General features: G+C 41.1%; 1 protein-coding gene across 1 annotated transcript; it reads right to left on the bottom strand.

Annotated features, from left to right (window-relative positions):
• Positions 1-257: 257 nt before the first annotated feature.
• zdhhc17 (zinc finger DHHC-type palmitoyltransferase 17) lies at positions 258-15,164 on the bottom strand. Its single transcript, XM_061667594.1, has 17 exons — positions 15,090-15,164; positions 12,251-12,354; positions 12,051-12,173; positions 11,905-11,982; positions 11,500-11,644; positions 10,579-10,643; positions 9,478-9,640; positions 9,279-9,404; positions 8,629-8,771; positions 8,270-8,372; positions 4,939-5,061; positions 4,088-4,150; positions 3,916-4,009; positions 2,982-3,065; positions 2,131-2,288; positions 1,960-2,054; positions 258-1,059 (listed from the first exon to the last, which is right to left on the bottom strand). The coding sequence occupies exons 1-17, from the start codon at positions 15,150-15,152 to the stop codon at positions 921-923; spliced, it is 1,869 nt and encodes a 622-aa protein (XP_061523578.1). The 5' UTR covers positions 15,153-15,164; the 3' UTR covers positions 258-920.
• Between the last annotated feature and the right edge of the window lie 512 nt (positions 15,165-15,676).

Below are 15,676 nucleotides of genomic sequence, written 5' to 3' on the forward strand. Positions count from 1 at the left end.
AGTCCACAAGCATGGTATATAATACACAGTTAAGGGGTTCACTAGACACTGGATTTAAGGGGTATTAAAACAAATGGAACAGAATGCACTTGCCAGTACGTAACATTGATTATATACAGTGGGCCAGGGGGCATCATACATGCAAGTGTGGGACACCAGTGTTGGACATCACTAAAAGCTACAATCACTTCATGTCCTTGTCATGTAGTCCCCCTCAAACTGAATTTAAAAAGTACACTGACAAATTCAAAGAAAAATGGGAGTTCCAGATTCTTTATGTACACATACAGGAAAAGTAAACAATGGGAAAAAGGTGCTGCTGGGCCCGTTTGTTGAGCATCAGCCGAGACAAAATAAATCAGTGCAATTTTGTAGGCAGACAAAAACAACAACAAAAAACACACATAAGACTTTACAGCTTTTTGATACAAACATGGAATGAACCTTCCTGTCCTATCCATAATAAATACACCATCCATCCCATCTGACAGCTACAGGTATACTCTGAATATAAAAAGCCTACTCCGCTAAAAAAATGTCAAAAAAATGATGGAGCATTTCATCGATAAATATGTTTAAAATAAATATACCTGTGTCACATTTGATTTGTTGTTGTTGTTGTTAGAATATTTGCCAGCCCAGAACTCATGATAAAAAGACATTCCCTTATCTGTAAATAAAAGAACAAAATGAGGAGGGGATACTGCAACTGCATCTCTACTAGTAACAGAGGTGCTTCGATTTTGTGATTTTTTTTTGTTGTCCATCTCCCTCTAATAGTGGTGACAAGGGGGGGCGTGGGGGGTTGCCCCCTACCAGCATGCTAATCCTGTCCCGATGTTTTGCGTGACGGTCCGACAAACGAGGACCACCCCCCCCCCCCCCCTCCCCGTCCCCCTTCTTTCTTCACACTCCTCTTTTTACACAAGCTGGTAGCCAGAGCCTGACGTCTGGTCGTAGTCTATTGTGTACTGCGTGGTCCAGTCCACCACCACGGGCCGGATCAGGCCGCAGCAGCGGACCTCGAAGAAGTCGATGAGGTTGCGGATGCAACCGTGGCTGAGGGGGAGAGCACAATAAATGGCTGAAAGAGCATTGGCGACTTTCGCTGTCAACTTTTGGCGTGCTCAAAAATCGACAGTGATAGCTCGTGATTCCAAAAAGTAAGTCAAGGGTACCGCTGTACAATGTTTAATTCTTTTCTGTATTTTGTGTCGGCTTTACAGCAAACTTCAACTGGGAATGTCAAATAAATACATAGAAGCAAGCACACTTTGTCTCTTATTTGGAGAATATAGCGAGTGAAAAGAGTGAGAACTAAGACATACTTTAAAAAGTGTGTTTTAATAAGCTTAAATGTGTTTAGAGCGCTTGGAAGGGTTACAACTATATGACAAAAAATAATAGAAAAATAATAATAATTTTTAATAGGTCTCTCTAAGGTATCGTTACCAATTCATTTTAGTGAACATTTCTGACTTTTTTGTATGATTACAACTTCGTTTCTTGCCATTTTTCTCACATTTTGACTTTAAAAGAATTATTGTGTCATTACAACAAGAATACAATTTTCTCTAATAATAGTATGACTTTTTTGTAGCAACGTTACAGCTTTTTACTACACTTTAATTATTTATTCCAGCAATATTTAATGTCAAATGTATTACGTTTTTTTTTTTCCCTCCCCCAGACAAACCGAAATGAAATTTCTTGGCCGGGCATGTTTACATTTTGAGTGGCTTACTTAAAAAGTGGCCGAACATGCACTTAGAGCAACCACAGTGAAGTCACATGGTAAAATCGCAGTGGCGCACATCAATCCTTGTCTGTAGTGCTTGGCTTGGGCTTGCTCGGGTTATAAATTAACCACCTCTAAAATTACAAGTAATGACAGACCACGGGGCTGCAGCTGTACAAGATTAAATGTATGGTGAAAAGACCAGATCCTTTCATACTTACTTGAAGGGGCTTTCGATAGACGTGGCCGTGACTTTAAAGTGCTTGTACCTCCGTGCGTTCATCCTCTCATTGGTGGTGATTCCTAGAGCGGCGATCTGGTGTGGGGAAAATTGCAAAGTCACCAAGACGGATTTATGGTGAATTATGTGAAATATATTGAAGTGTCCGGACCTGGTAGAGCTGACACATGATGAGCACGGCCACCCACATGAAGTGGAAGATGCTGTTGAGGAACATCCAGAACATCCACGGCGAGCACGCAGCGATCTGGGTCAGGTAGAGCCAGAAGCCGTCCTTGGCGTAAGTGGTGGCGCAGTGGATCCTCCAGTCTGCGGCAGACAGAGACGGTGTTAGAATGGGAAGGAAGTGACTTCAAATACACAACACAGTCCAATCACAGTCTTGTATTTGTTTTGCTTCTCTTCCAATGCAGGAACTAATAGCCCGTGGCGTAATGGTCTGTTCCAATTTCCCTCTAAAAACCAACAATTTAGTGTGTAAATGCCATAAAGTCCGTTTAAGGATTTACCCATTTGTGTTAAGTGATAGTGCGCATATTTGTTATGCCCATGTGTGATATCCTATCCGAGTAAATACTATTGATGAGCTTCATGAGAAAGTGGCTTGTTTGTGTTGAATAATTCAACTACTGCATACAGTTGTTTGTGTAACATGGGTCCATGATTATGTACATTCTAGATGCATGGTGTTGATGTTTTGCGTATTCTTCTTTGTCTGTGTTGTTACAGACCAAAGTCAATAGATCAATTTAAACACAATACCAGTCTGTTTTCAGTGCTAACTTAAACTTTAAGTGCAAACACCTGTCGTGAAGTTTTCCACTAAAGAGCAGCACGTTGTACAAAATGCAGTGACAAGTTTAGAGAAGGTCAAATTAGGCTCACCTGTAAGGAATATTGCGCATTAAAGGTTCATCCTGAAATTTCACCCCAAAAACCAAGATCCCAAACTTTTTGGGTAGTAGCGTAGCTTTATTAGGACAACCAGGTGGAAGCACTCACAGGAGATGCAGCCGTATATCATCCAGCAGATCATGCACAGCAGGAAGAACAGGTAACCCATGAAGTAGCGGTGGTTCCCGCTTCCTGTAGCCCAAAAAGAAAACAAATGTCACTTCCTGCTTTTGTGCTTTTGTTTGGAAAAAGAACAGCTTGTGTTGAAACGACAATGGGGAAAAGTGGCTCGAGTTAAGAATGATAGGATCCTTGTGTGTGTTCTGCTGAATCACAGTTAACTGCAACAGATTTGAACAGAGTAAATGAAAAATTGCAACCAATGTGGAAATACCCTATGGGTTAAGAATTACAGCCTCTTTAATGGCGTCATTGAAATTAGCTTGTTTTCAGAGAGCGGTCCTGTCTCATACAAAAGAGCCACTGCTCATCCTACCTCCCTCTACTGTGGGGCCAACTATGATGACACCCTCGTTCTGCCCCTAGTCGTCATGGTAACAAGAGCTTTGACTCTGCATTTGCATTAGCCAGTGTTAAGTTCTTTATTCAGTTCTATAGTCATGATCATTTTACTGTGCCCCCCTCCCTCCAAAAGAGGATTCAAAGCTGTTTTATTGCGCGCTGTCATCATCATACACTACTGTACCACTCCTGTCTGGTATGATGTGACTTTGTTTGCACAAAAAAAAACAAAAAAAAAAAAAACAATGTGCGATGATTAAAAGTCTCTTTTCCATCATCACTGGTCATATTTCCTTTTCTACCTGGAAACATTTCGGCAGGAGTGTGATCTGTTTCCTCGCTCTAAAAGCTTCATCGGCCCCATCTGCTTCTACGAGCCCCTTGGTGCTCCTCGCTTCCCCCACCCTCTCGTTCCAACCGTTTTCCCCTAATTTAAGGCTCCACTGTCTTCTCCCCCCTCATTTCTCAACCCAAGTGTAATGCGATCCACGCAGCGTGTCGAAGGCACGCTTCGACATACCCACGCAGTTGCCCACCCAGGGGCAGTGGTGGTCGAACTTGGCGATGCAGCGGTTGCACACAGCGCAGTGTTTGGACCTGATAGGCTTCCGTATCTACACAGGGAGAAATTAATATAAGAGGTGCTGTAACAGTTGTATTCATCCTCGAGAATGGAAGTGACCCTGGCTTACCAAGCATGTGCTGCAGAAGATGCTGAGATCCAGGCTGCCGGTCTCTGCCAGCTCCACAATAGTCTGGATGAGGGCATATACCAGATCAGAAAGATTAGTAAACAACTAAAGCGGGGTACACACCTATTGTGAGACAGCCAAATTTGATTCAATGACCATTTAAAATCTGAATTTTCTTACTAATTGGAAATTTTATTTTTAGAATTTTTTTTTTTAACGTAAAATGTAAATGCATTCATTTGCATCCTTATTTTGTGCTGCACCACTGATATGCTATAAAAAATGTTTTTATTTTATTTGGTTTGGTTTCACCCCCTGCTGCACGAGACTTCAGGCCACATGAAAAAGGTATGATGTTGGGATACTTTTATTCATATAAATAAAAATTATAAACAGTTAAGAGACCATTTGGATGCCCTCTTTTTTTCTTTTTAATGCATTGTCGAGTCGGACTCTGTATCGACAGATACTCAAAATCAAATGATTCAGACGATGTCGCAAAAACGACAAAATCCTAGACAAAGATTAAAAATCCTTTCCCTTCTAGGTTTGCTTTTACGGGAAAAAAAGGAGGGGTGGAAGGGTTCCTTTACGACGAAGGGCAAAAGCTTTGGAGCTCTCAACAATGCGGGATATATTTAGCACATTCATCAATCACAGGATGGGGGATCTGGGCCCCTTTCGGTGTGCTTTATAGTCCAATAATGACGCAAAACCAACAGGGGCTGCCGCTATGAGAGTCGGCTGCCGTGTGGCATTTGTCTGTATTCAAAACGACCCAAATCGGAATGTGACCGCTTGAAAGTTTCAATTAAGACATCAACATCCAGCCCAAAAAGTGACGATTTTACCTTTTTCTTCTGTTCCTCCGAGGCCTTGATGATCCCCGGGTCCGATTTCCACGATTTGCCAAAGTTGTAGAACAGAGCCAGCGTGTTAATGAGGAATGGCAAGTGGACCGTGGCGAATGGGAGATGTGCGCGGCGAGGTTAAGGAACACAGCTGACATTCAAGTGTCATACTCGATAAAGCCTACAGTATAATGCCTTTTATGAAGCAATAAAACGGAAACCCACTTTAAACTGAACAAGGTCGGCACACGTGAAATGATCAGTAGTTTTACAGCAAATTAAAAAAAAGCTGTGCCTATATATTTATAGAAGAATACATATTGAGAATCAATCCCAGACCAGGAATAGCCATGCCAGATCCAAATAAGCAAATTAGCTGAATGTTCTAGAAACACTGTTGAGTTGTAAGTACGATGAAGGAGTGATGAAAAAAAGTTGTGGACCTGTCAACAAAATGAATGTTCCTGATTAGCAGCACAGTCAGTCAAGCGGGTGGGAATGAGTCAGCTGAAGCCCTGGAGGAAGAAGGCAGCCACAGCCTAAAATGGAAGGAAAGGAATGGGTGACTTTGCGAAAAGAGGGGAGTCGGTCAAAGTAGTAGAGTAGTAGAAATGCAGCCTCCAATTGCTTATGAGAGACAACATGTTAGGGATGGGTATCAGCTGTAAGACTTTTTGTTTAAAATGTATAAAGTGCATAAACATTTGCATCACAAATGTAGAAAACCGATTTTTCTTTTTACCCAGACAAGACAAGCTAAACAGATTGAGTGACTCCGCCTGCTGCCCTTAATGCTACACGTGATTTGAAACAAGACTCTGGAATATCCTTACACGCATCCATCATCGATATACCGCGTATTCTGTGTGCGTGAGAGTAAAGTGCAGCCGTGACACTTTTGCAGAATCCACCAAAGCTCATCACGACTGCAGTGATCGAGCGAAAAGGCTTCTAAACGACGACAGAGGAAAAACCTCGTCTCCATAATTTGCCATAAAAGGAGGGCGTTCAAAACAATTGCTTTCTGAAATGGCTTGATAAGAACACTTTAGGTCTAACTCGAGCAGATGATCATTGATCATGGGTGGGTTAAGGGGGGCTCAATTTCTCTGCTGTCACACCTTTTTCTATTGGCAATTTGTCTTTTTAAATGGTAAAAAGAAAGGCTTTCGAAGACCATATTCGGAGGCACTATCAAATCCTAAACTTGGGCTTCAGTGTGTTACGAGTGTTATGTTTTGATAACCGACACACTTAAATGTTCGGAGCAAGGGGGAGAATATCCGCATTAATGTCTTCTTTAACAAGTGACAATTCTTTGTCGACCAATCAGAGGACAGCATATCACACAGATGAAAGGGTGTTAAAAAGCGGGGAAGTACCGGTTGGATATTTTAAGGCCAATTACAAAGGAAACGCGTAAAAATAAGTTGATAATTTGCCACATGGAACCTCCAAGGTCCGACAGCAAAGCATTCCAGCCGAAGGTGAACAAAAAACATGACATATTCACCATTAAAGTATGACGTCCCATTTCAAGTTGGCACTTCAATGGAGGTGGGCCAATTTCAAACTCCCCGGTATTCCGGAACGCAACGTAATCCTCCATACGCACAGCGGCGAGGAACAAGAGCTATCCTACATGCAGGTCAGGAACATGAAATTGCATGTCCTCTAATTGTGAGGGGAGAAGAACGACTACAAACGAATAATAACAATGCGGAAAACCGCAAACGACAGGGAACGTGCCAACGGTCAAAGTATGAACAAACATTGGCAGCTCGAACCCAACAACCAAACCAAACAGATGCTGATTGGTAATGTGCTATGTTGCTATCAATCAAATTCCAAGACATCACTTTAACACAGTGGTGTGGCAAAGTATGGCCAGCTCCAATATTTAGTCTGGCACACCAAGCATTTACATCGATCAAGAGTCCCGCAATCGTTGTTGTATTAGTGTAGTCATTTCCCCCCCTAAAATTGGTAAATTCAACCATCTCAATAATCATTTTTCAATATTTCGAACATGTAACTAAAATAAGATGCAAACTCATCTCTTCGACAATAGCAAATTTAAAAACAAAAATATTTGCAAATAAATGCATGTAACATGTTTATGTAAAAGGTTTGTGTCTGAAAAACTATTCTCATTTTAAAATAATCTATATTAATCATAAATTGTATTAACAATAAATGCTTTTTACTCATCATAAATGTATATATACAATCATTTTAGATGTAATAATTTACAGTAAATCAGTTAATTTATTAGAAACAATAAAAACATTTATATGAAAAATATTTTAAAAAATCAATTCATGTATTGTACAGTTAATAAAACGAGGTACTTTATTACATGTTCCTTTAAAAGATATTACACAACTTTTTAGTGCAATTTAATTAAGTAATAAACTAAATGTTTTCATCTTTACTTTTATTTACAATATATCATTGACTCTATTATAATGAATATTTTAAAGATTGGAAAATAAATGACACCCCAAAACAATTAAAATAAATAGATAAAAATAAAGTTAACCCACCCCTGCTCTAACTGATAAATCAGAACCATAGCGTACAATTTTGAAATGAAGACACCCAATGTGCCTCATTACATCAAGCTCGGGTCAAAGACATCTGTACTCGCCCTCCCTATTAGTGCAGCAATGAGGCATATGATTCAATGCCTTCCCCTCCTCTCCTGCAATTAGCAGCTTCCAAACAGAAAGGCAATTCTTCTGTGAGCAGAAAGAAAAAAAAAAAAAAAAAAAAAAAGGAATCAACAGCCAGATTCTCGCTCTCTCTGTTGGATTTCGCCCAGCTGCTGTTCCACTCCAAATCTCTGTCCATAAATCGAAAAACACTGAACACTGGCTAACAAGTTAATTATTGGACACTCCGCTCTGCCATCCATCCTGATTTAAAGTTTGGCTTATTGTCTCTTTTAAGATTAATAGATTAAAACTCAGCCCACAGCTCTGCCAGCTCATAATTGTTTGTGTTCTGCCTAAATAAAACAAAAAGCAGTACAACTGGTCTCTTTACAACCTCCCTGTTTATGCCAGACTTACTGGAAGGATGAACAAGCTTCCAACTAATTCCTCCCCAATAATTAGACTGTGCTCTACACCCAAGTGAACTGCCATCTGGTGGACATTAGAGGCCAACTGTCACTATGACAGGTTGGTGCAGGTTATCTTAGTTCTCGTAATTGCATAAAGTACTATTTAATGTTGAATAATGCTGTGTTTAATACCAGGCGAAGAACAACCAACAGTGTTTTCTACACAATGGGAAAAAGCATTCCACAGACAAATCCCAAAAGGATATCATTCCAGAACCAGTAGAACCAAGTTGTATACATCCAAAACTTGGTGGCCAGGTAGATTCCCAGAGGGAGAGCGCTGTGCATGGAGTGGTCGAAGAAAGCCCTGGAAGGAAAAGGCGGGAGATTAGGGGAGTTATTTTTATTCCAAAATGGAACAACTATCGACATGAGATGTCCGTTTCAGTCTAATTTGCCCATGTGCGATGACATATGCTTTAAAGGGGACTCATTATGGAAGCTCCCCTTTTTAGCACAAAATTGCTTGGATACAAATTGCTGGATCTCTGGAGTGCCTGCCCACCCATCAAGTGTGAAATCCGCCGACATTAAACATGAAAAACGCTCCCTTCCTGACTTACTTGGAGAGGAACTGCACGGCCACCCAGACGCCCACGTACATGAGGCACTTGATAAGCCAGGAGTCGATGTCGAGGTCGGCGATGAAGCCCACCAGCCAGATGACCAGGAAGGGCGTTCCCAACATCACCTTCTGCCTTACCTCCTGCAGGCCGAGGACAAACCAACGCAAACAAATTACACAAATTGTTTGTTCAGTCGTTGTCACTCCACTGCTGGCGGCAAGTATCGCAGGTCTTGAGTTTATTCTCAACTGCTTATGTATATTGCTACATGTGCAATATTCCTGACTATTCTCTCTTCATTCATATCGTTTTCCATTTACACCCACACGTGTGGTGTCAATTATTCATGTACAAGTGCATCATACACGGATGTTCTCATTCTGCTCTGCCTGGCGATGTAAATACATCAATATACTTATGTGCTGCTGTAGAACCGAAATTTCCTTTGACTTATGAAACGATATTACACTTACAGCATAATATATCGTGACTAAGCTTCCTGTGGTCTTCCCTTAATGTCCAACCACTGTCTTGTAAAACATAAGTCATTAGTTCAGAGCTCCTTCCTGTCTGACTAACATCATGAAATTTACTTCATGACTGACACTTTTATGAAGAATTTTCATCAGCATGCAGTATCCACCCACCTTGTCCACCTTGAGTCTCTTCAAGTAGGACGGGCTGTCATAACCTTTCGCTTGCCGCGCTTCCTGTAAATGATTGATCATCCACACGTTCTTCCTCTGCTTGGCGAGATCAAGCGGCGTTTCACCCTTAAACATACGGATGAAACATGTAAAGTGAGCGTGACCACTGAAAGCGAGTCGCGCAGGCTCATTTTAGTACCTTGATGTTTTGCGCGTCGACGTTGGCGTTGGCGTCCAGCAGCAGGCTGATGACGGTGGTGTTGCCGGCCAGCACGGCCCAGTGCAGCGCCGTGTTCTTGTGGTACTTGTCGCCCAGGTTCACGGACACGTTGAAAGTGAGCAGCAGCCGGGTGGGGTCCACACTGGAGAAAAACGTGACAATGAAGGATATGCTAATCAGCCACAACAGGGGTTCTCAGTTTTACGACAGTATTGACAGACGTGCTTTTGAGGTTACGATACGTGCGCAAGGAACTAGTTTGTGCAGCGCCGTAAGTCGTCACATGACACAAGAAGGCACCCTCAGTTACCATCATATTTACCATTTTTTTTAATTTGATCGTTTTGTGTGTATGGCCTAGAAGTGTCTTTCATACAAATAATTACTGTAAATATGAAACATTTATTAGCGTTGCATTGGGAAACTACAGAGCGGCGTAAGATTACACCATCACACGCCACAAGAATGCATGCTCAACTACAGCGGTACTTACTGTTTTTCATTTGATTGTTTTATATTTATGACCAATAAATAAATAGGACATTAAAATATGACATTTCAAAGTTACAACTGGCGTGGTAGCTAGAGAAGGCTTTATTTCCCCTGTGTTTGTCGTCGGCAACATTCACCATCACCAGCAGCAGAGTGTTAGATATATTGTAGAAGTTATCATTTATTTGCTTAGCTTGCATTAGTATTATGGACAATGTTTAGAAAGAAAGATGTCTCGCCTTCAAGAAGATGACTCAGCAGGAATCATCTGAGAGAAGGACGTGGCCGGGACGTGGCAGGTGCCATGTTTTCACCTTGAAACCCTACCCTTAGTGTGTTGTGTCTTGTAGCTTAGTACGTTATGTCTTGTAAACTTAGAAACCTCCCTATTTTCAAATCAATGCAGGAGCGACGGGAGAGATTGTTTAGAGCGTGTTGAGAGGCTGTAACCTGAACAATCTCCCATGCGCCCTCCTCATGAGTAAAATGACCAACGTCTTCATTCCTTTTGTGTTTATTCATTATAATGTTTGGTGAGATAAATCCAACAAGAGCATACCCGATAACGCTACGTGCTTGTTTACGCACCTGTGCGTCCTGTACGCCGCCCACATGAGGGGAGTCATTCCGTTCTGGTCCATCATGTCCACATCCTGTCATGCATGCAACACAAGAAGAGGAGGGGGAAATGCTGAATAAGCAAATGAGATGATGAAGGGAATTAAACGTCTCCCTCCGGTGGACAACAGCGGCCCAACCCAAGTTGAAAATTCATCCATGGATCAATTTTCAAAAGCTATTTTCCTCATTCGGGTCGCTGGGTGAGCAGGTGCCTATCCCGGCTGACTTTGGATGAGAGGCGGGGTTCACCCTGGACTGATCGCCAGCCAATCGACAAACAACCACTCACATTCAAACCTATGGACATGTTAACATTTATTGCAAACAAAAGGTAACTACACCAAAATAAATGTTTAAATACATGTGAAATGCAAATGTATTGCACTTAAGTCAAATACAACTAAACTGTACTGTAAATTATAATTAGAATGGTGTCAAAAGCTTAATTTAATGAGGTAGTTCAATTCAAAAAGTGGGATTCTTATTATCGAGATGCACGACACACAGAGTTAAATAGTTCATTCTTTTTTAAAAATACGTATGAATAATTTTGATGATCATAATAAAAAGCAAATGAAAACCCAAAATTCTCCATCTCTAGAAACGGGAATATTATGTAACAAACAATCGTGAAACAACGGAAATGATTTTTTATTGAGAAATTAGGCAGGAATTTGCCTTCTGAAAAGTATTTTCCCAAATGTTTACTGAATCTATATAAAGTAAGAGTACTAAAATAAATGTACCTGTACTTACTATAGGTCGTAATTCTTTTATGTACCACTAGAGAAGCCCCACACTTTGAGGTTCACTGATTCACAGTATTCAATGGACCTGCATGCATGTTTTTAGAATGTGGGAGGATAAATAATAATATCCATATCTGACCTGTCCCTTGGCGATTAGATAGGCGACGATCGAGGTGTGGCCGAACTGGGCGGCCAGGTGGACGCAGCTGCATCCCTCGCCGTCGATCAAGGATGGGTCAGCGCCGTATTTCATGAGCTGCACCACCATGGATAGGTGACCTTGTCTGGGGGGGAAGAAAAAAAAAAAAAAAAAGAGATAATTGTATTTCACAACAGTTACAGAAACGTGACATTTGGATGCTGAGTAATCTTTTAATTTCAGCAATAACAAATAATTTGATCTGCAGTCATAGAGACAAAAAAGAAGACTATGGGGGGTCAATGGAAGGCGGAGGACAGGCTATATAATTTATATATATATTATAATCAATAATTCAGGAGCAAAGCCACTTCACGTTGACCACAAAACGGTTGTGCAATGTACCTGGTGGCCCAGTGCAGCGGTGTGGAGTTGAGGTCTCCGCCAAGCTGGTCCACTATGGCCCCCTTTGATATATAGTACCTGCGGTAAAGTATTATTAGCGTCTATGCTATTATTAGAAATAACAACAGAAGAAGAGGAAGACTCACTTGACCAAGTCTACCCTGTTGTTGATGGCAGCCCAGTGGAGGAGCGTCACGTTTTCTTTGTCCGGCTGCCGGACGTCGAACCCGGCCTCCACCAGCTCCCTGCATCGCTCGAAGATTCCGTACCTTCGAGTAGGAGACAAATTAGTTTAAGTGTCAATTCCCGATCAGATCAAAAAGCCATTTTTTTTTTTTGTACTCACTGTGTAGCTTTCACGATGTCCCATGTGCTGTAGTCGTCCACGTGGTTCTTGCGACTGACGTTCTCGCTGTAGCCGTGGTTGAAGTGGCTCTGAGGCTTGATTTCCTAAAGAGCACCAGAGAACAAGGTCAAGTTATCTCCAAGGATTTTGTGGTCATGCCTCATTAGCAGGTGCATTCTTGGCTCTTGGACCTGAAGGAAGTCAAAAAACGTAATGTACCTGTAAAGAGAAAAGAGTGTTGTTAAGAACTCTGCCTAATTTGACTGATTAAAAAAAAAATATATATATATATATATATATATATATATATATACACACAGTTTTAGCCACAACCCAAAAAAAACCCAACAAAATCAGAAAAAAATTAAATGTTGAGAGTTTACCAGCTATATCTCCACAACTGAGTACTCCATAGTTCTCAGTCTTTGCACATTTTCAGCAATTATCTTCAAACATGTATAATGTACCGTATGTAGAAACAAAGCCTTGAATTCACTTTACAGGGTCGTTAAGGTCTTTCAATGTTGTCTTTGCTACTAACAAGGTTGCACTGCTGTGTAAAGGCTAGGTAACACATACGTGGACTTGGGGCGGAGTGGTCGATTGTACCGATTAATCCAATCGCTGCGTAAAAGAGGCTTTAATTTATGACTCTGGAAGGTTATAAGGCTATGGAGATTCCAATGAAAAAAAATTCTAAATATGATCATCATTCGGCTGTGAGAAGAAAAGATATCAAAACTACCTGAAAAGTGCACCCGCAGAGTTTCTGATCAACTCTATAAACAAGGGGGAATGCAGCAGTATAACGGGACAAATCCGGCTGATCTTGTCCCGCGTTGGAAAATCTAATGTGTCACATGTGCGACGCAGAATCTGCGCTACAGCTCACATTCAATTAGCATGGATGGCCGAGAAAACACAAGCTGCGTGCTGCTCACAAACAGAATACTGTGCAGCTATTTGACCACAGACAACAGTTTGATCGCACAAGTACAATCTGCCATGCTGTGAATGTAGGCTAATGGTCTGTATCATACACAGTGGCTCACAGATTAATACAAAATATTAACAGCCACGAATACTCAATGATACTCAAAATACACTAATGTGTTGGGCACAGTGGTACCTCAGGTGACCCAATTTGCGGTGTTTTCGAGATACATATTCCGATTTCTTTTGCTGTCATATGTGAGTAAACATTTGAGAGACGAGCGCTTGATGGGAGGGGTGAACTTCACACAAAAAAATAAAAAATAAAAAATTTTAAAAAATAAAAAGAGGTCAGGTGATTGTTTTAAGGTGATTATTGCCACGCCTAGTTAAAGTTTGACGTTAAAGCAAATTAGAAATTGAGTATTCAACCTAACTTTCCCTTACGAAAGCCTGCTAGCTTAATGCTAACATAATAGGAAACACCCTAGACGGACTAACGAAACTAGCATTAACATTGCAGTACTCAAAACTTGATATTAAAACACAAAGGCAGAGATAATATAACAATAATTGAAGATATATATTCTTTAATCTGCGCAATAAATGACTGACGGACAACAGATGTTAAATCACTTTCGCCCCCACAGTGATACCTTGTCAACCGGATCCGCCACCGCCGTGGTCTCTTCACCCCCCGCCATGTAAAAAGGCATTTGTCACTGCAGCGATAAGCTAAATAAGCCTTGTCATTCTTTAGCTGATCATAATGAAGTGTTCTTCACTATAAATATCATCTATTTTAGAACGATATTGTTTGGGGTAGTTACATGTTATGTGAGGGGATCGTCTCTGGACATTTGGCCAACTCCCCTGGGGCAAAAATCTTGTGGATTTGCTTGGTATCAGGATAAATAAAGCAAATTGGTCGGTGAATGAGGAGACAGTGTTAAAGTGCTTTGGTACCTTGAAGGGAGAAAAGTTATGTGGTATTGTTTCCGTATTGAGTTACTTTAAGCAGGTATAGCATTGAAGTCAAAATCTTCTCTAATATAGAGCAAAGAAAGAGGTGTAAACACACGTGCATTTTCGGCCTGGGTGCACAATTGCATTTCTATGGGCCTACCTGCCGCAAAGAGGAAGTAATTATGCAATTATCGAAACAGATTTATTACCTTTTACAATTGGGCCGCTAACATCTTTAGTATTAACCAAAGTTACTTAATAAGCTCCCCACACACCAGTAAACAACAATTAAACCTAAACAACAAAAATATTGTGTTTTTGTAATAGAAATATAAGATTTTGAAATCGAAATGAGAAGCAATTAGCATATTTGAAATGAGACAGTGATGAAGGGAATGATGCGTTTAAGTGCAAATGGGTTATTGGACCACACACCTTGCAAAATAATAATGTTACTAATTCGACATTAGGCACACCTTCTGTAATACAGGGTAGCATTTTTGACGTTTGAGACACATTTCTAACAGCTAGACCCTGTCAATGTAGCTCCCGAGCAACATGACGCTCGATTGAGGATTCACAATTTTCCTGTCGCGCAACGACACTTAAACGCACCGCATAGAATAAGCAGTAGCGGCCGAGCGTTTGGCAATCATGGAGGAAAATAGCGACTTTTGCGTGAAATTAACACGGACATATGTTGTGCGTGTGTGTGCACTAGCAATGCAGCAGGAGCAATTGTGGGGGGCGACCGTTAGCGCATTTAGCATCGTTAGCAGCCTGACATCCCCCCCACTAGTGGTTATGCAGGGGGCATCGGCTCTTGGGGGGGGGACACACACACACGGTGAATTACAAAGAACATGCACACCGAAGCCAAAGATTGTGTTTAAGGTGTGTTTATGCGTACGTGCCCGGGTGAGAAGTGCACGAAACGTACCTCTGGATGCAGAATAGGGACGCAACCAGCTTCTTTCTCATACTCCTCCATGACGTCGGCCATCTTGGGGGTGATGTCCGCAGAGCATTGTGGGAAACGGGAGGCTGCGAAAGGGGCATCCGGCGGGGTGCGCGAGGAGGGCGGAGCTGTCAAAAATCGTTAGGTTCGTTTAATTTAAAGCTACAATGATCTGTTATTCAACAACTAAAATAGATCATGTACACAATTAAATTAATACCGCTCGGAGTGTGCCACTATTGTAGAAAGTTCAGCTCGTGTAATTAACTGATAAGGCCACTAGATGTCGCCATTACCCCATTAGATTACTATTACATATCGAGTATTCGTTGCATAAAATAAATAGAAACGCGTACACTGTATACGGGTATTTTACTACCATTTGACAGAAATATGATAAAATACATGTAAAATGAACCAAAATGCAATATATTAAATAGATGGTAATGCCTATATCACATGAGTATGACAATGCGTCATAACCGTGAACTCCGAGAATGCAATTAGTTATGTTTTTTATTTTATTTTATTTTTTTAAACTAAACCGCGTTATTATTTTTTTCCAGGTA

This window comes from Phycodurus eques, chromosome 22 (assembly GCF_024500275.1).
Source record: "Phycodurus eques isolate BA_2022a chromosome 22, UOR_Pequ_1.1, whole genome shotgun sequence".
Classification (NCBI taxonomy): Eukaryota; Metazoa; Chordata; class Actinopteri; order Syngnathiformes; family Syngnathidae; genus Phycodurus; species Phycodurus eques.